Source organism: Populus nigra, chromosome 17, assembly GCF_951802175.1.
Source record: "Populus nigra chromosome 17, ddPopNigr1.1, whole genome shotgun sequence".
Taxonomy (NCBI): Eukaryota; Viridiplantae; Streptophyta; class Magnoliopsida; order Malpighiales; family Salicaceae; genus Populus; species Populus nigra.
The window spans coordinates 12828595-12848070 of NC_084868.1; the positions used below are offsets into that span (position 1 = coordinate 12828595).

Genomic DNA, 19476 nt, shown 5'->3' on the forward strand with positions numbered 1-19476 from the left:
GTATTGAATTATAATCCTTAGAGAGTATTTAAAGAGGAGAACAGAACAAAGGGGACATCATTGTTTTCTTTTGAAACCATCCATTCTATATAATAGAATTCAAAGCGATTCCCTTTACAGAAAGATTCTGTACTGTTAATTATTTCGTGCTGAGTTCAACGAGAGGTTGAATCAGGTGGCTTTACATCAGGGAGGGACAATTCCATGAGCAGCAGATGAACTGACGACGCAATTGTCACGACGGCTGATCATGAGCGACAGTAAGGAGTTGCAGATCCAAGAAGACGGTTTGGCAAAGCTTTCGCTGCTGGTAGTTCTAGCAGCCACATCACTCGAAGGCTGAGTTGATTCACTTTCTGACTGACTTCATCTCTCTTCCTCCATAGTCAAATCAAGATTTTCACATCCGGCAATACAGAGTGACTCTCAAGTGAAGTCAGATATTCCATACTTCGGGGCAAAGATCACAGGCTTTTACGACCTACGATCTTGAATTTTCGAAGGCTTTTAAGACCTGGCATATCTTGGCACAAACATTCAAGATTTTCACAATCAATAACGAATAAAGTAGACCCCAAACACACTATTCCACCCTCTACCCTTCTGCTTGGTGGTTAGGTATAAACATCCAAGGCTGATCATTTCAGCAACCCTTCGAATCCATCAGAAAGTATAGAGCTTGCAAATTTTGTAACCTGCAAACAGAATTGGGGAGTCTTAACATCTTTTTATCCCATGAAATATCGAGATAAATGCTTACTATGATGGAAAACTCATCTCGAGACAACGATAATGCAAGATCATGCATCTTGAAGGCAGAGATGAAACCCATGTACTCATAATCTTGGAAAAAACATTTTAATAGCAACATCTTCCAACTTTCCATTTCCGTTTGAAGAAGATTCAATGAGCCCTCGTACCATCAAAAAAAATAAATGCCATCTTTCTCCTTTTCTTAATACAGATTTCCATTCAATTCCATTCCTTGTCGAGGAAAAGCTGCGCACCCAAATTTATCTTTGCTGATATAGAATGTTTAGCGGATTTGTTCACGGGAGGATGGAGAAGCTAAAATCTAAGGAAACATCCCAACGTGTCAAATGAGTTTTTTGTAACAAAAAATAATTATAATTTTTAATCCAATAATTAAATCGAATCAGCTAATTAAAGCAAGTTGCGGCCAGGAACATGCCTGAATTTAGCCTAAAGATTATATTATTGAACTTTCTTAGTTATTTTTTAATTTCCTTTTTATTTTTCTAGTTGTTTTGAGATATTCTAAAAATGTTAGAAATATATAAAGATAATATAAGAATAAATTTTTATTTTTTATAAAATAAAAATGATAGAAAAGTTTCCGTATTATTTTTTATAAAATCATAACCAATCGTGTTAGCTTAGCATGTTTTCAAGAGGTGTAGCGTGATGATAAAAAGTTTGAGATTTATACAGCAGGTTTTAAATTCAAGTCAAAACATGTATTTTTTATAAAAATTTAAGATAACTTATTCACTTATCTAAACCTATAAAATATATTTTTTTTAGAGTGCGGTTACTGTAATCTAAAAAAAAATGTTAGCTTAGCATCATTAAAACGGAGAATAATCCTATTTTTATTATTAAAAAAAACCTAATGACAGTGACGTGGCATCATTCTCAGAGACAAAAAGAACCCGAAAGAAAGACCCAATGCGGAAGCGACTAGTGAACAAGCATGAGCTCAGCCAGTGAAAGCCCAGATAAGGCCACTGCTAACAACCCTATAAAGCACCCAAACAGCCGTATCGCAGTCTTGACTTCTCACTTCACCACCACCATGTCCTCCGAGAAAGACGCCGCTCTGGCCGCCGCTGCGGCGCCTCCCTCCGCCGATTCCCCCACCATGTAATTCTTAAACACCGCCTCTCTCTTACTTTAGTTAAGGTAAAATGAATTTGAACCTGGTGATTTAATTTTGACCTTTTTTTTCCTTGCAGATTTGACAAAATTATCAACAAGGAGATCCCAGCTAAAGTTGTTTATGAGGATGATAAGGTACTTATTGATTATCCTTTGATGTGTTAAATTAAGGGTTTGTTTTGGTTTTTGCTGGGGTTAGTAGAGATTTTACCTTTAGTGGAAAAATTTGTTCTTTGTTAAGGGATTGTGTGCACATTGACCGTTGGACTATTGCATGATTAGTGCAAAATTGGGTTTAATTAGAGACTCTAAACACTGATTGCTGTTTATCACAAAGTGGGTTTGCCTGAAAATGATGTTTTTTAGTAGGTTTGTAGCTTCAAATTTTGGCAATCTTGATTAGCATGTTATTTTGCCTAGAAAATGATTGTTTAGGTTGTTGGGATCGGCTATTTGTTTTCTGTTTTGATTTTTATTGTCTGTTTCTTTTACTAGGTTCTTGCTTTTAGGGACATTGCTCCTCAAGCACCTACGCACATTCTACTTATTCCAAAAGTCAAGGATGGTTTAACTGGACTATCCAAGGTAATCCTTGCTCGCTGTAGATTTCTTGTATCGTGTTGGTTTAGCTTTGACAAATTTCTACATGTGTTGGCTTTATCTTTATGTAGTCGCCTTGTTTTAGATAACGATTTATAAGTGAGCTAAGGCATATTGTTTAAATCCTCTCACTAGCTAGCTGCATGTGATAAGGCAAATTTCATTGATGCCTAAATTGCTAAACTTGATGTCCGTGATCGATCAGCTTAATTTGTTCTTGCACCGAGTAATATTTTTGGATAAGTATGGCTACCTGCATATTTTTAGTTAGTTTTGATTCTTTCTTTGTTTTTGTGCTCTAAAAAATTATTGACTTATGGATTTCACAAAAATATACCGTGTTAGAAATTTCGTGTGGTATGAAGTATTGATGAATGCTAAAAATGAATTGTCTTCTTTGTGGCCATGAAACGGAAAAGGATTTGTGTTTCTCTCTGCGTTGGTAGTCTTGTAGGATAGTGGAATAAGGAGAGAATATTTTCTGCTCTCTAGTAAATGACAGGGCAGAGACAGAACCATAATATAAGCATACTTATTTCTTGTTGAAGAAAAAATGCCATCATCTTTTGTTGCCATATTAGTCCCACAAATAAACTACGAAATTCATAATTTTTTTTTCTAGATTATGACAATAGCTTTCTAATTATACCTTGTGGACTTTGTACATTAGGCTGAGGAAAGGCATTGTGAGATTCTAGGCCAGCTGCTCTACACTGCCAAGCTCGTTGCAAAGCAGGAAGGGCTTGAAGATGGTTATAGGGTTGTGATCAATGATGGACCAAATGGATGTAAGTGGCCTTTCCCTGTGCTTAAAGTGGAACTGCTTCTAATTGAAGCTCAATTTCAAATATTCAAGTGAATTATTTTGGATGCTGTTTTCTTCCTTTCTGAAGCAAGCACATTTTCTTGTAGGCCAATCTGTCTATCACCTTCATCTTCACCTCCTAGGTGGACGTCAAATGAACTGGCCTCCTGGCTAAAGATGGACTTCGAGCACAAGCAGCCAAGCAGCGGGTGAAGATTTTCAATTTATGGCTGTATCATTTGTCTCATTGGGTAAAACCCAAAAACAGATTTCAAGAACCAGTGTCTGGCAATTTATCTAAATAATGTTGAAAGATATTGTGATGGAGTTGTGCTAATCAGCTGAGCTACAATGGCAAAAACTTATTTATGGAATCCATCTCGACTAAAAAATTCTTTTAGATTGAAGCTAAAGAGCTCTGTTGCTGCCAAGGCCAATCTGATGGACTAAGCTGCTTGCAAGTTTAGTTTCTCCTCCAGATTTCGGGGGGAAAAACATTATGCTCTCCGAATTGAATTTGTTTAATAATGTTGAAAAAACATTTCGCGTAACAACGTGGTTTTCTTGCAAGACCAACCACGTACAAGAATACGAAAATCAAGTGATCTTATCATTGGTTCTTGTAATGGTTTAATATCTTTAGCCGATTTAGATGGTGAGACTTTGTAATCCATGGCTACAGGAACATAAAAAGATACCATCTTTTTTTTTTTCACACACCACTGGTATTATAAGAATGTTTGCACCGAATGGGGATATGGTTTTCGAGACGAGATATGGGTTTGGTTACGATGCAGTTTCTGATGACTACAAGGTTGTTAAGATTGAGCAATTCTGATGCTTATGGGAATGAATCTGAAATGACAATTTACAGCCAAGGAAGGGTTTACTTAGGGTTATTAAAATACCTTACCTTGTGCAGAGTAACCATGCTGCGGGTGTTTATGCTGGGGGAGAATTGCATTGGATTGTTAGTAGCAGGTTCGATAATGTCAGTGGTTCTCAGATGATGGTTTTCAAATTCACTTTGTTTAGAAAAATCATGTATTGATTTTACCTGTAGCAATGATGAACACATGCTTTTATACGATGAGCATTCAGTATCTTAGTTTACATCTAATGTAATTAGATCTGCTCTTCATAGGCAAACATGGGATTTGCGATCCCTAGTAAGATCGGTTCAGGATCATGGGATTGTTTGCCAGAAAGCTTTGCTGTCATTCCCTGTGCAGTTTATTGTGATGATTTCCTCTCAAAAGGCTTCAAGCTCAAATTGTAGGAAACTAGAAGCAAACAAGAATCGAGCATGGTAAAGAGGTAATTGGATGACTTTTGCTGTGCCTCATAAAATTGAAGCTTTATCTTAATGTTTCTAAAATATGATTTAATTGTTATGCAATGAATTTGAGCTAAGCTGTAAGTTAAATGCATCCGCAGTGCATTGTGTAATCTACTCGATACTACCATGTCCTCATAGGCAATTGGTTTGCTCTTTCTCAAAACCACAACAATTTACTCGGCCCTTCTTGTCACCGTTCCTTGCAGGGCGTACACTGCCGTTGTGGTATTGAAATCGAGTGCATGATGGTGGAGAAACAAGGGTTAGACTGCATTTCCGGTTAGTGTATTTGTTTTCCAGGCATGAGGTACTGTAGGATGCAATATGAAGACAATAGTCCTGCCTTTTGTGTTATGAAGTCTTTATCATGCTTGGATATGTTGAACTGGTAGCTATATTCCTTTCGAATTTCTATTAAAACTCCCACCACTAACTATTTCAGAACTTTGCTCGAAGAAATTATTGATCTTATCTCACTATTTGGTGTGATGTCATATTCATTGTTAGCAGAAAAGAATCGTGTTATTGCAGTGTCAGATTTGTTCTGTTCAACTTAGCTGTGCAGCATCCCTTAGGGTTACACCTCGTGGTTTGGTTGATGGAGTGCATCAGTTCTACTTATGATAATCGTTGTGTGAGCATTGCTTGGGTTAAACTTTCTGCTGAAATCTTCATTCCCCTTGGTAAAATCCTGTTCAAACTCCAGTATTTTAACCAACAATAGATCTAAAATTTCACTAGATTTGGTAGCCTGGATCTTGAATATTTTCATTTTTTTCCCTGAATTTTTCAGTCAAGATCCAGCGTCTCCCCTTCACCATAGTGATTCACATGAAGCAAACAAATAAAGAACAAATTAACAAGCTCTATCTAGTAGGAGCTGATGCAATAACATTTGATTATAAGAGCTCAGTATTCAGACATTAAGAAAAGAAAAGAAAGGAACTGGAAAACTCTTCTTTTCTTACACAACCAGCCCTATATAACTGGTGACATGTATGCTTGAGCCATAAGCATCTCATTCTAGATGCACTGCCAAAGGATCCTCAGTTGCCCTAACTTGAAACAAAAAAGTGCTACCATTTTTGCATGTCTTGATGAATCCAATCTTCATCACCTTCATCATCACTGCTGATCTTGCTAATCTTTCCCATCATCAGAATTTCTTGCAGTGGACATCTAATGGAGCCCATGAATGATTTTTCAACGAGAATGAATGAAGGAGAGACGGTCGAATTTTGAAGGCCAAAAAAGTAGACTATGTGTGAGGGGATCTTCCAAGCATATGCTTGAAGCATTAACTTGCTGGTCCATTATTCCTTTTTCTCAACTTTAGTTATTTTTAGGATTAGGATTAGGATTAGGATTAATAGTAATCACCATGGGATGTTAAAAGTGGGGATTTGTGCCCCTCACCCTTCTGGCTGTTTTCTGGCGCATGTTTAATTTGGACAGCTAGACACCAACCCTTTCCTCTAAGATGACATTTAGTAAGCGATCCAAAAAATATTTTTTCAAAATTAATTTTTTATATTTTTAAATTATTTTGATATATTAATATAAAAATAATTTTTTAAAATAAAAAACACATAATTACTATCATAATATCAAAACAAAACAAGTAGATAAGCTGTGTTTTACATGTTTATTTGAAAAATCTACTGTTTAAAATCTAATTTTAATTGGAAGCCGTCAAAATTAATCACTTATAAATTGACCCACAATCTAATTATCTTGAAACTAAGGAATTAAAAAAATAAACTCAAAAATCATTTCAAATAAATATAATAAATCAAAATTGTTACTCATATACAGCCCTTTTCTAAGACAGGCTCGACCATGGTGGTGACAGCCGTGGTTCGCACAAAACACCATTTAATAATAGTGTTCGTGCAAAAAGCATAAAGCATCTACCACCACTTTATAAAGATGAGAACACAATAAAAAACTTGAATCCAGTATAATTACTGGCAGACGATCCTCGAATTCTAATAATCACAGACACACACGACTGCTTTATTATATCTGCATTGCATGTTTTAAGAAAATTGTTTTTATAGCAGTATAATATTTTTATACCCTTGAAAACCCTATATACAAAGTGAAGTAAAATGCAGTCAGCATAGGAAGGTCCCCAGTTATTTACAGTGTAGCTAGGACCCCAGTTGAAACTTCCTAAAAGTTATCGTTCTTGTGTGCCCTCAAGACAGGGTCATCGAATAAATCCTCGTCATTGGCAGGTTCATTCAACTCATCAAGTATTGATTGGTTAATCCTTTTTCGAGACTGTCTTCTATGCTTCTTGGGCTCCAGGCGTGGTTCTTCTTGCTGGACACCCATGTCTCCAGCCTTGTACCTGCGATGCTCAGAATTCAGATAACTTGAACAAGAATATGGGTAAAAGTAGGCTACACTGACAGCAAACCAAGCCAGAATAATGGAAGTCAAGCCTAAATTAACAACGATAACAAGCTAGAGGGGGCAGAAGTATAGAAGAAGGTTCCTTTGCTATTAGTAATTAGGTTATCAACTACTGGTGGGCATTCATCGTAACAAAAAAATTTGCCAACTTACGATGCTTGTTACAGCATCTACACACTGTAGCGGTTTTTTCAAAACACTTTGTAAACTGAACACGCATTACAAGCAAGGTCCCTTACTCATTTACTATTGAAATAGAGTTAGAGTTCGGTTAGCAATGTGGTTGGGGTGTTTTTCAAATAATTTTTCATGCTAAAATACATATCAATGATATTTTTTTATTTTTTAAAAAATTATTTTTAACATCAACACATCAAAACGATCTAAAACATACAAACCATATTAAATTTTAGCAAAAAAATAAAATAAAAAAATTCAAATTTTTTAGAAACGCCGCAGCACAGCCGCAATCCCAAACGTTGTGGTACCTTACGTTATCCTCCCTTTTGGTTCCAAATGTCCTTAACTGAAATTCCTCCCTGATTTTGATCTCATCAAGAAGCTGAAAATACAAGGGATACCTTTCCCAATCCCCTTTCACTATGCACCCAGGTTCGCCAACATGCAAGCAATCTTTGAATGTGCATTTAGCCGGTTCATTGACACTAAGCACTGTCCTTATCTGTAATAAACAACATCAACGTAGAAACCAGGTGTCAACACAGCAACGATTCAACAAACACAAACCAAGCAAAACATCTAATGCAAACAATCAAACAGCAACGACCAACTCAAACCTCAGGAAAATACTGTGCAAGAGATTGCTTTGTTACTTTCAACAAACTAGGCTGGCTAAACCCAGGAGTATCAGCGACATAACCTCCTCCACCAAGTGGAAGCAAAGAAACATTACGTGTAGTGTGCTTCCCTCTACCATTTCTCGTCGAAACTTCCCCAACACGCTGGTCTTCAAACCACTTGCTACCCATTATCTAGTAAAACCACATGAACAAAACAGAGTCATCAAACACATGCACAATTCGCACATGCGCAAATTCTACTTAAAGATCAAACAAACCTACAGGATCAAACCAATTATCTGCTTCATCATGGGAATTGGGTTTATTCCTCAAAGCATTAATCAAGCTAGATTTCCCAACTCCACTTGGACCCAAAATCACTGTCGTTTGATCTCTCAAAACAGAAGCCAAAGTATCAAGCCCCATTTTCGAATCAACACTGCAAAAGAGCGGCTCATAACCCCAACTTCTCAACCTAGAGTTCCAATCACTCAACACCTGCACAAATCCAAAAAACAAAAAACCCATCACAACCAATTAAAATCAACAACATGAAATAATCATTAACAACTAAACATTCACCATTGACCATCTTCATAAATAAATCACAAAAATCAGATTCCACATCAACAAAAGCAATTACACCAACCATAATGATCATTAACAACACAGCACCTACCACGTTCCAAGATACTTACACATCATGATCAACAACATCAACAAAAACAAACCAAACTCCCTATCCACAATTCAATCAAACACCAACTTAAAAAACCATTAACAACCCAACGCCAACCAAATTATCGAACAAACCCAAAATCACCAGATCACCAATAGCCAAACCAAATTCACAACCCACAATTCAACTAAACCAATTACAGATCATCAATAACTCCACATCAGCCACATTCCGAAAAAATCACACAAGATTCGAACCATCAAAATCACCAATAACCAACCTCTTGATCAACAAGTTCCACTTTATTTAATGCAAGCGTTATCGGAATCCCAGTAGATTCAGCCTCAATCAAAAACCTCGTCAACACAAATGAATCCAACCGCGGCTTCTCAAGCGAAAAAAGAACCAACAAATGATCTACATTCGCTACAGGAGGGTCTAAAATCTCCGAACTCCGTTGAAAAACATTCTCAATCATTCCTCTCCTATCTGCCCAGTCAATTGACCCAACCACCACCTTATCACCCACCAAAACTCTCCGTTTTATCTTCTTCAACACCGCCCGAACCACGCATAGCAATTCACTTCCATTTTTACTAGAATCTTCTATCTCTCTACTTCTAGAAGGTCCGGCGGTGACAATCACGCGCATAAAGTTCGCTTGGGAGGCGGCGACGGTGCCGATGGCTTGAGAATCGGAGAGCTCGGCAGGGGTGTGGTTAGGGGAGAGGATCGGAGAGAGAGTGGAGAAGTCTTTTTTGGAATTTAGGATTTGTTTGGCTTTGAGGAAGTTGTTGTTCGGTGGAGGTTTTCTGGAGAGATTGGGCTGGTTTTGGTGTTTGGATGAGGTGATAAGGAGAGAGTGGTGGTTTTGGTGGTGGCTGAAGGTGGTTATGTGGCGGAGGAAGGTGGGAGTGCGGTGGCGGAGGAGGGACAGGGAAGGGATTGGCATAGGTGGAGTTCGTTAGACGTGATTTTGGTGGGAAATGGAGCTTGTTATGGATGTTGGGGTTTTACAGGGGAGGTTTAGGAGGTTAATTATGGGTTAATGGTGATTGATTAAACTGATGAACACGATGATTAGTTTACTGAAGAGTGAAGAACAGTCTGGTAGCAGACTAGCTGTCAGGCTTTTATCAGGTAGATCAAGGAATTGTATTGCAGTGCCTTGATTTGAAGTCAAGGACTGATGAAGTTAAGACACGTGGTTCCATCAACTTAAGCCATAACTGGATCTCAACTATTTTCGAGCTTGATTAAGATGAAATTTAAGAAATAAATAAGTTCACTCAATATTTTCACTTAATTTTATAAAAAATATTGAAGTTAAAATTTATTAATTCCCAAACACCTTACATGACTTTTTTACGAGTCAAAAGTTAAAAATAATTTAGATTAATTCGCAAAAATAAAATATCAAACAAATCTAATTAAAGTAGATAGGATGTGGTAAAGTAATTAAAGCGGATAAAGGCTTCGATTATATTAAAAGTATAGAGTTACACAAAATTGAGAAAGTTTTACTGAAAATAAAGTTAATTTTACTGAATATTCTTCCTGCTAATGATTTCCATAATCTAATAATTGAAATATTGTTTAGAAATTTTTTGCAAGAAACCTTAAAATAAAATAAACATTATTTTGTTTTAACTAATAACGCAAGATACATGTCAACTTACATCTATTTGATACCAAAATTTATAATAGAAAACTTGTAACTTGGAATTTAATTAGAATTAAATTAATTTTAAACATTAACTTGGATAAAGTTGACATAGCTGGGTTAACAAGAATTGTTTTTTTAAAAAAAGCAGTATTATTTTAAATAAAAATAATAAATCTAATAATTTATGAGTTGATATAACAAGATTTCTAATATTTCTATTAAATTTTAAAAATATTAATAATCAATTAAAAAAATATAAAAAAAGAATATAAAAAAAAACTATATTTAAAAAAAAAATCAGATCTCGTCCGAATTTATCCGGTTCATGGATCGATCAAGTTTTACCAAGTTATTGCATTAATCAATTTTTAATCTTACCCAAACCGATTTAATTACTGGATCAACCGAGTCTTAGATTAATCTGCCGGATGAGTGTGGGTTTAATAGCACTATTTAAAATCTCATGCATTTATAATCCTTTAAAAATCTCGTGCACAAAAACATTTTCAAATTGTACCAACAAGTTTTTCTACGTAGCAACGTTTAAATTCTCATGATAAATTTGGTGTTTTTTGAGACGTCCCGCCTCATAAATACATTTAAAGGAATGGACTAGATTGGAGGAGAAGTACAAAAATGGAATTGGTGGTCATCTGCCATGGAAGCCCAGATGGTAAATAACTATCAAAACCGCTATCACATGGCTCATTCAACAAAATCCAAATGAAGAGTTGTTATCATCACAATATGGCCATTGGCAGCAAGGCTCATGTCTGATCAAGTTTGATGGGCAGTTATGATGAATGTTCGGATGCCATGGATCCATGAAGTGTCTGAACCGATCAATGAAAGCTGCAATGGATCAACAATATTAGCATCCCAGTAACAGCTATCCTAGCTATGAAACAATAACATGGACTGAAATGATGAAAGATCATGTCAGGAGGGGGAGAGCAAGATACATCAGTCAACATGCGTCGTCACCATCTAAGCTGAATTACGGTTTAGTAGTTTGTTCTCCAGTAACTGGCGCCTCCGGTGGCGAAAGTAGGCGAATTGAAGCAGTATCTAGTCAAGACATTAAGGTTCGACAGAAAATAGAAGACAATCGGACTCATCTTATCCAGGTTGACAATCAAGAAGGGAAACAAAACAACTATGAGTTAACAAGGATACGCAAGTGTCAAGCAGCACACAACCTCCTGCATCCACCAGCCATGGCAGGTTTGCTCTGATCTTTGACCATGCCACGCTATCGACTAGTATGCTATTGAAAAGGTGATAAATGCCAAACCCAAAAATGAAAAGGCAGAGATTTAGATAAATATGATAGAATTCACTGGTGAGACCATACATTGCCAGCATGAAAGTTCAAAGATGACTTGAATCAACAAGACTGAAATCAAAGATGGTAGCAGGATGGGAAATTATATGCACCTTGCTACATATGTGATATTCCCAATCAAAGCGAAGACGAACATTAATGGATTAAGCCCCTGAATAGCATGGAAATATAAGTTGACATTTTGGGCTGGAGAAACATGTTAGAGATATATAGACCGCATAATTATGCTGTCGAAAGTATATCAGTATTTATTGAAGAACACTGAAGTTACAAAAGTCAATATGCTTTACCTCAACGTTGCCCCTCTTGATCTGCAAAATTGATAAACCACGAAATATGATTCAGTTGTAGACATTTAGAAGACAAGCATTACTAGTTAAAATTTGATCTAGAGAAAGCAACAATACACCACAGAAAGTGCAAACATGCCAGGAAAATAAAAAGGTTGGGGGGGGGGGGGGGCCGGCGATGTATTTCTGTCATAGTTCAACCATTTCTAACATATTTTATCTACTATTTCCTGTTAAATGATAATGACCTTCTGGCATTGGGTAGGAAAAAAAAAAAAGAACACTGAATACCGATAATACTGGTATATTTTGTTGGGAAGATCATCTCACATTTAGGAAAATTTGAGGAAGCCGTCCACCCATGTAAATAGCTGCCATCGACCAACCAAGGAACGTTCCAATTCCACTTCCCTCACTATAATTTTCATGTGACATTCTGCTACTCGCCTGAAGTCCGAAAAACAAGATAAGAAGATATCAAAAGAGACTATAAAGAACATATTTTTTTAGAAAAATTATCTGTAATTAAGCAACACATGAAAGCCAGTGACCGACTCTAGAATTATGTTTTACTATCATACATATATACCATCCTCCATCTCACATGTCATCCTACATTTGGTGAATCATCTCTGATGCACTACAAGCATCTAGCTGGATGACTAACTCAGAAAAAGAAAGAGCAGGAAAAGGGGGATATTACATTGGAGAGACCAGTAACAGAAAGACATGAAATCATCTTTTCTCCACAAAGATTGATAATTTAATTCACCAGGATTACTTAAATGAAACTAAAATTTAATTTGGAAAATACCTGCAAGATCTTCCGTCCTACTTGAATCACAAATCCTTGATGTTTATTTTCAAAGGCTCTGGCAAGCCTGTTGTTTGCTGATTGATGAAGATTAAGTGTTCCTAAGAGTGTGACTACAGACACCTGAAATAAAAAATAGTCCGTGATTATCATAGAAAGTCATTTTGTGTAGAGTTTTTCAGTAAACATGACTGCAAGATTGGTATATATACTAACCACACATAGCATGGTTTTGGTGTTCAAATTCGGTGCAGATTGTGTGGTTGCATCTCCACCAAGCAGTGGCTCTTCAATCGAATTCCTCATCGAAAATGATGGAGAAGCCACTCTTTGTGCTAAAAAGGATCCTACTGCGGGAGTATGGCTGCTTGAAAGAGATCTTGCTGACCTGAAAGAAAATTACATTTGAGACAGAACCATATTGTATTGAGGTCCTGTTCATAAATCTAAGGCATAACAACAAATTCAAGAGTAGAAGTTTACATGTAGTATAGCTCTCTTCCAGGGGAACTTTTTTGAAAAAGTGTTGGAAAAGGAATTGGTGAACTCGAACCATTTGTGGCATCAGGAGAGGCAGTTTCATTTCTCTGTTTACCAGCATTGTTGACTTGTGCTCCAGCATCACTATTTCCTTGTCTAATTCTTCCAGCCTCTTCAGTCTGACTAGAGACGGGGGCCTGGATCACAGTGAAAAGCATTAGCAGTGTATTACATCCTTTTGACTCTGTCCAAGAAATTTGATCGTTCACTCAATAAAATACGTCCTTAATAGTTGAAAATTGTTGTTTCATTATAAGAAGAGAATACATGTAGATAGAGATTCTTACCTTGATGCATCGTCTGTTACGTTTCAGTCGATGATAGATGTGACCATAGTAAATAGTTTGTGCTGTCAGAACTGAGGTAGTAATTGTATACAACTGCAAAACAACAAAGCCATGTAAACGAATCGTTCAAGGACAAGAAACTAGATCAAAAGGCAAGTTGGCCATGCAAGAAAGCTTTGGTCTTTTGCAGATATCCTTACCACTGCCATGTAGTATTGGGTTGGAAGCTGCAAAATCAAGCACAAAACTTCAGTTAAACCATCAATGAATTCAAAGTGAGCAGGTATGATACATAACCATTGTAGCTTTGTGCAGACTTAAACCTCATGATTTCACAAGCTAATAAATCCTAGAAATTCAAACAAGAAATGCATGTACAATCATCCAGCACAGCATCATTTCATGGGAGTAAATAACATAATAACAGGTTATTCGAAATTCCAGAAAGGAAAATGGATAATCAAGACTAGCAATTAGCAGTACTAGAGATTAAAAAAGAAGAAAAAAAGACCACTTACAGTAGCTGGTTCCAACATACAGCCAAAAACATTGAAAAGATCCCTAAAAATCAAAGCATTAGAAATTAATATATCATCTAAAGGTAAAAAACAAAAAAACAAGAATCTAGCAAGAGAATAGATATATCTCACCCTATAATCCATGTCAACAAGAAAGCAAGGGAAAGTCCTTCAGTGGATTTCTCCTTATGGTTTGTGATGATTTGAGGTATCTCAGCAACTCCCCAACTCAAAACACTAATCACACCTAAAGTTAAAGAAACCCCATCTTTCATACTGCAGAGACAATACTTTATGTAAATTCTAGCCCATTGTGAACAATACTGGGGGCACGTTGGCATGGTGCTTTTGAAAAGTTCCAGTATTGGTCCCTCTCAATCTACAAGAAACGAGAGAGAGAGAGAGAGAGAGAGCAATGAAGAGAAATATCAGAACCCAATTTACTGACAGATTTGAATGGTATATTTATAGAAAGAAGATCAAATCATACTATTTTCTTAAGAATAATTTATATGAAAAGGAAAACAAAATCATATTCTAATCAAAATGCTTGTCTCGAATCAAAAGCATAATGAGCCAAATCAAAATAGAAACCTGAGCTCTATACCTACCGTTATAACTTAACCATTGTCGAATAATACCACTCCACATTGTTCTATAATTAACTAATTCTAATTTAATTAAAAGTTCTTTCTAAAAATCAATACTTTACAAAACAAAACAAAACAAAAATCAATTCATTGAGAGAGAAAAAATCCCAGATGGTTGAAACATTTTGCAGACTCTTTAGGGTTGTTAAAGAAAGGGAAGGTTCGGTTCCAATACCATGTCACAGCCATTAGGACTCAGAAACATGAAAAAAAAAGGATGCATGAACGAAAATGTCAAAGAGCCCATGTCATGAAAAGTTCCAAAAACAAGCATCACGTGACACAAAGAGGTAAAAACTGCAGCAGAAATCGTTTTTCAAAATAATTTTTTTATTTAAAAATATATTAAAATATTTTTTATATTATTATATTAAAACACTAAAAAATTATTAATTTAAAACTATCTATGGAACAGAGTTTAAGTGTTGCAGGTGTCCTGGGCTTGAAAAAGTAGGTTAACAGAAGCCTAAATTGAACTAATGTAAAACTATGTTCAATTATAGAAAATATAATCTTGATAATAGTAAGGTGCATACAAAGACAAGGAAACCTACACGCATTGTCAGTCTCAAACAAACAAACAAAAAAGCATTTAATTATAGAAAATATCAAATAATTTCCATGATCTAAGAAAACAGAATCCTGGACTATCTTTTAGTATTTTTTAAAATATAAGATCTGAAAATATTATTTAATCATGAAATAAAAAGGGAATGTATATATACGTTAACAAATCAATAAACTTACCGTCACCTGTCACAGCTACAGATGCAACACCAGAAATAGGTTCAGGAATTGTTGATTGGGTTAGGACTTAGGCGTGGTGAGGGAGAGGGAGGGAGGGAGGAGGTTTCGAGAAAACCGAAAGGGAGCAGGAGGAGGAGCAGCAGCAGCAGCAGAGGGTAGACGTGTAGTGTTATGCTTGAGTATGAGAAGAAAAAGAAAAGGTCTTTCAGGATTTCTATGGCCGATGTTGTTTGAGTGGCTGCTTACCTGGCTACTACTTATTTAACCATGTAAACATGAAAGATTTATAGCTAGGGTTGATATTTATACTCGGCCAAAAGCTGAGTCATAGATTGACTATTCATGAAATCGTTGTGGTTTTATTAATAAAACAAAGTTATTTAGATTTAAAAAAAAATTATTAGAATATTTAATCAACCAAATATCATCAGAGTTTAGTTATTATATTATTTAAACTTCTAATTTGATTCGAAAACAATCTCAACAAAACATATCTGAATCAATGAATCATCGAATCAATCTGCTAAATTAGGCAAGGTCTTATAACTTGATCGGAGATCTGCTGGAGGGAACCCAAGATTTCAAGCGTGTTCTGTTCTGTCTTCTGAAGGTGATAACCACATCTTATGGGAAAACAGCAGCTTGCTGGTGCCTCGGCCTTGCGCAGCTACTCCCATGCATGCAAAGAAGCCTGAGACATGAGTGGGCCTGGAAGCGGTCAATTTGGGGCCATTTTCAGTCATGGTCAGTGACAGTGAAGGCTTTGTCTCTTAATAATTATTACTATATCATTCCCCGCTTTACACAGTACATCTAATTATTTTTAATGTAAACTAAATTAAAAAAATTAAAAAAACTCGATCCGAGTATGAAATCATAATAAATTTATAAAAAAATAAATTAAAAATATATAAAAAATATTATTTCAATGAATGACATGTTTTTGAATTAAAGCTATGGTGATTTAGCCACTTTGTCAATTGAGAAAAGAAGAAGAAGGGATTCAGTCACGACTCTCTACAGTACCTTAAATGCAATGTTTTGCTTAACAAATCAGGAAACAAAAATTATGTCAGAATGCCTTCTTTTCGAAGAAAGGAAAAGAGTAAGATAATTTCTTTGAAAAGCACTTCACCTATAAAAGTGCTTGGCGTGCTTTTATGGAATCTTGCGTCAGTGGATGGGGTTGATGATAATCTGACAAACAGATCGAGCACTACCGCTGTCATGGCGCCGCCTGAGAAAGTAGAAAAGGCTGGATATTCTCCTCAATCATTGCTTCTTGTTTCAAAAAATCTCAGTCCATGCCAACTCGATTTAGCCCCACGAAATGACTCATCGGGCGAATCAACTCGCCGGGTGAGTTGGGTTTATTAAATATGAAAAACACACGATCCTTTCAAAACAGTGATAATTAGCAGAATTTCCTGTTCTTTTACCTTAACTCTTAAGTTCAATTGCCGAAAACAAGGAATAGTTGACAATGACCATGTAAGAAAACTCCATCAGTCTAGCGATACAATCTTAAGACAACATGCTTCTAAAAACAACACAAGTTGACTTAAGCGGCATAATCTGGCGAACAACATGCCAGATCTAGAGTGAAACAAGGTACATGCATGGTGATCCTGCTAGGAATGTTGTAGCAGCAGCATTGCCGCAGCATTACTCTGTATTACCTGACTCCGTTGTCTGGAGCATTGGAGCTGTGACCACTGCCAGTGTAAGATCAGGGGGATTATGATTCACCAGACCTTTTACGAATCTCCCTGTACTCTTGGCAATTAGCACACAGATGGCAGAAAAGGCTGGTAACAAAGTCACAGCATTGCACTTCCTGCACATATATAAATGGCTTTACCCAAAGCAGTTTATTATCATTTGCAGCAAGAAAGCAGTTAAAACACCGAAATGGCTTGCTTGTCTTCTTCTCCTGAAGTATGTGGCTCAACTGAACCACTGGTAAGTCTCAGATCACTGAAGAGTTAGCAAACAAATTTTATTGTTTGATGATTTTTTTTAAGCAAAAGGGTCATCTTTTTTTGTTAATTATGTGATTTCTTCTCAGTGAACATTACCGAGTGTTTTTGATTTTATAGGTGGGAAACAACTCAAACAAGGATCTAGGCTTAGCTCAACTCGAGGACATAGAAATGGTATATACTTTGTTTTGTTAGTTCATTAAGTGTTTAGGTCAACTTTTCTGGGGTTTTGTTTGTTTTTGACAATTGCTTAGGGGATTTGCTATTCACTTGCCTTGTCGGTTGCTTTACTGTGTTTTGTTACTTTAAGAGTGGAGCTTGAATTGGAATGAAAATCTTGACTAGAAAATATTCATTTTTGTTGGCTGTAAGTTAGTAGAAGTAATATAGCAAGAGAAAGAGAGATCATTGCCACCATTAGAAAATTGAAAAACGCCAACATGATATTTTGTCGGCGAGTAAACACCTTTCCGTTGAAAACTTTTATCACCGATGGATCACCAACTGAAACACGTTCTCGGACAAAGTTTTGTTTGGAATTTCTATCCATCAGCATTCTTCACCCGGAACAGAACAACTGATGACATATCACATATGTGGTGATGTATCAACCATCATGTGACGCAGTATCTGATCTCATGTTGGTCCTAACTTCCACCAGTTGTTAATTAATTGGTGAGATTACTGTAGTAAACATGTTCAAAGATGCAAGTGAAAACGAATATAATTTTTTTTAAAAAAAAAAAATCTACTTTCCTTTCTCCTTATGACCAGTTCTCTAGCATTTGCTTGCGTTGTGTGTCAAACAATTATTTTTAACTCAAAATCAGCGAGGTGATACCTCAATAATGGTTTTATATTAACCTCTAATAAATATCCTCAGATAACACTTTCTAAAAACGTATCTTCTGGTGAAAATCAAATTCGTACTTGTGTCATCTGGTTATTAAAATTCGATATGTTTAATTAAAAACTTAAATTGGTAGATCAAATTTTAAAAATAATTTTATATTGCTCTTTAAAATTAAGCTACATTAGATTAATGCGAACTTGAGACTGCTTAATGAATTTGAAACTAGCAGTCCTGCTCTTTCAATCTGTAGAACATATATTTCATCGTAGCATAAAAAGCATAGGCCACAAATCCAAGTATTTTTTGCGATTGATGTTTCCTTCATAGTTAAATTCCTTTTGTCCTGTTCCCGTCAACAAGCTCGTTTAGCTCGTCCGGACTTCTTTGAGGTTTAAAAATATAGCCTGAGTCTTCAAGTTGTCTTTGTTGCCAGAATAACTAAGAAACTGAAGTATCCTTGTTTCTGTGATGGTGCCATCCACATCATTGCCATTGAATGTGGTAACTAGTCCATTTGAGCTATGAACTCCAAGCCCTTCATTGCAGTTCTCATAATCTCTGCATGGCCTGACATATTTTCCTACTCAACTTCATGGTCACCAATTTCGAAGTGATGAATCTCTTAGCGAACAATCAATGGCTGCACAACAAAACATAACCATGTCAAGTGAAAGAGAAATGCAGGAAATTGATCATCACAGTTCTTTTGCAACTGTAAGAATCCAGTTCTGTCAAAAAACTAAAAATAAAAAACCTAAATTTCAGCAGCTATGATCTGCATTACGGTAGAGAGAAAAAAGGGCTCGTCAGATCCCAGGCACTAGGATACGTTAAGTTTTCAAGTTTACTCCAGGTGTAACGCACATCAGCGTAACAAATTCCACGTAGAGTTATTCTTACTGCATAAAGTCAAGTTTGGAAAAACTGGTTACAGAATTCTTGATTAAACAGGAGAAGCAATGGAAATCGATATAGCACAGATGACACGAGTTGATCCATGATCCATCATGTGACACATTGTCTGATCTCAAACAATTCCTAACTTTCACCAATTGTTAATTAATGCTGGTGAAATCACAGTTGCAGAATGTCGAAGATGCAATGAAAGAAAATTCCCTGTTATATGTTCCTGAAACTAAATCAGATGAGAAAAATCTGTTCTTTTGTTGAAGAAATTTCAATCTGTTTTTCAGATTCTTGTCAGTGCCATTTCCTCTGCAAAATACTATCAGATCGAATCA

General features: G+C 36.1%; 3 protein-coding genes and 1 long non-coding RNA gene across 6 annotated transcripts; 2 read left to right on the top strand and 2 right to left on the bottom strand.

Moving 5' to 3' along the window:
* The first annotated feature begins 1693 nt into the window (after nucleotides 1–1693).
* LOC133676661 (14 kDa zinc-binding protein) lies at nucleotides 1694–3678 on the top strand. Its single transcript, XM_062098376.1, has 5 exons — nucleotides 1694–1884; nucleotides 1977–2034; nucleotides 2395–2484; nucleotides 3170–3287; nucleotides 3412–3678. Exons 1-5 carry the CDS (start codon nucleotides 1715–1717, stop codon nucleotides 3477–3479), a joined length of 504 nt encoding a protein of 167 aa, XP_061954360.1. The 5' UTR covers nucleotides 1694–1714; the 3' UTR covers nucleotides 3480–3678.
* Nucleotides 3679–6400: 2722 nt separating this feature from the next.
* On the bottom strand, nucleotides 6401–9701 carry LOC133676566 (small ribosomal subunit biogenesis GTPase RsgA 1, mitochondrial-like). The gene is made up of 5 exons (XM_062098253.1): nucleotides 8824–9701; nucleotides 8147–8362; nucleotides 7862–8056; nucleotides 7553–7746; nucleotides 6401–6999 (listed from the first exon to the last, which is right to left on the bottom strand). The coding sequence occupies exons 1-5, from the start codon at nucleotides 9493–9495 to the stop codon at nucleotides 6819–6821; spliced, it is 1458 nt and encodes a 485-aa protein (XP_061954237.1). The 5' UTR covers nucleotides 9496–9701; the 3' UTR covers nucleotides 6401–6818.
* Nucleotides 9702–10699: 998 nt separating this feature from the next.
* Nucleotides 10700–15666, bottom strand: LOC133677121 (uncharacterized). 3 transcript variants are annotated; one of them, XM_062098955.1, is made up of 14 exons: nucleotides 15401–15666; nucleotides 14136–14382; nucleotides 14004–14046; nucleotides 13686–13712; nucleotides 13486–13578; nucleotides 13142–13335; nucleotides 12875–13046; nucleotides 12659–12781; nucleotides 12175–12291; nucleotides 11845–11865; nucleotides 11647–11705; nucleotides 11386–11476; nucleotides 11172–11277; nucleotides 10700–11061 (listed from the first exon to the last, which is right to left on the bottom strand). In XM_062098955.1, the coding sequence occupies exons 2-13, from the start codon at nucleotides 14342–14344 to the stop codon at nucleotides 11197–11199; spliced, it is 1230 nt and encodes a 409-aa protein (XP_061954939.1). In that variant the 5' UTR covers nucleotides 14345–14382; nucleotides 15401–15666; the 3' UTR covers nucleotides 10700–11061; nucleotides 11172–11196. The 3 variants fall into 3 exon arrangements, with proteins under 3 accessions (XP_061954939.1, XP_061954940.1, XP_061954938.1); XM_062098956.1 differs by lacking the exon at nucleotides 15401–15666 and adding an exon at nucleotides 14829–14907; XM_062098954.1 differs by lacking the exon at nucleotides 15401–15666 and having other exon boundaries at nucleotides 14136–14798.
* A 1158-nt stretch (nucleotides 15667–16824) lies between these two features.
* On the top strand, nucleotides 16825–17741 carry LOC133676642 (uncharacterized). The gene is made up of 2 exons (XR_009835640.1): nucleotides 16825–17362; nucleotides 17500–17741. It is a non-coding gene; the product is annotated as an uncharacterized LOC133676642 (long non-coding RNA).
* The last annotated feature ends 1735 nt before the right edge of the window (nucleotides 17742–19476 follow it).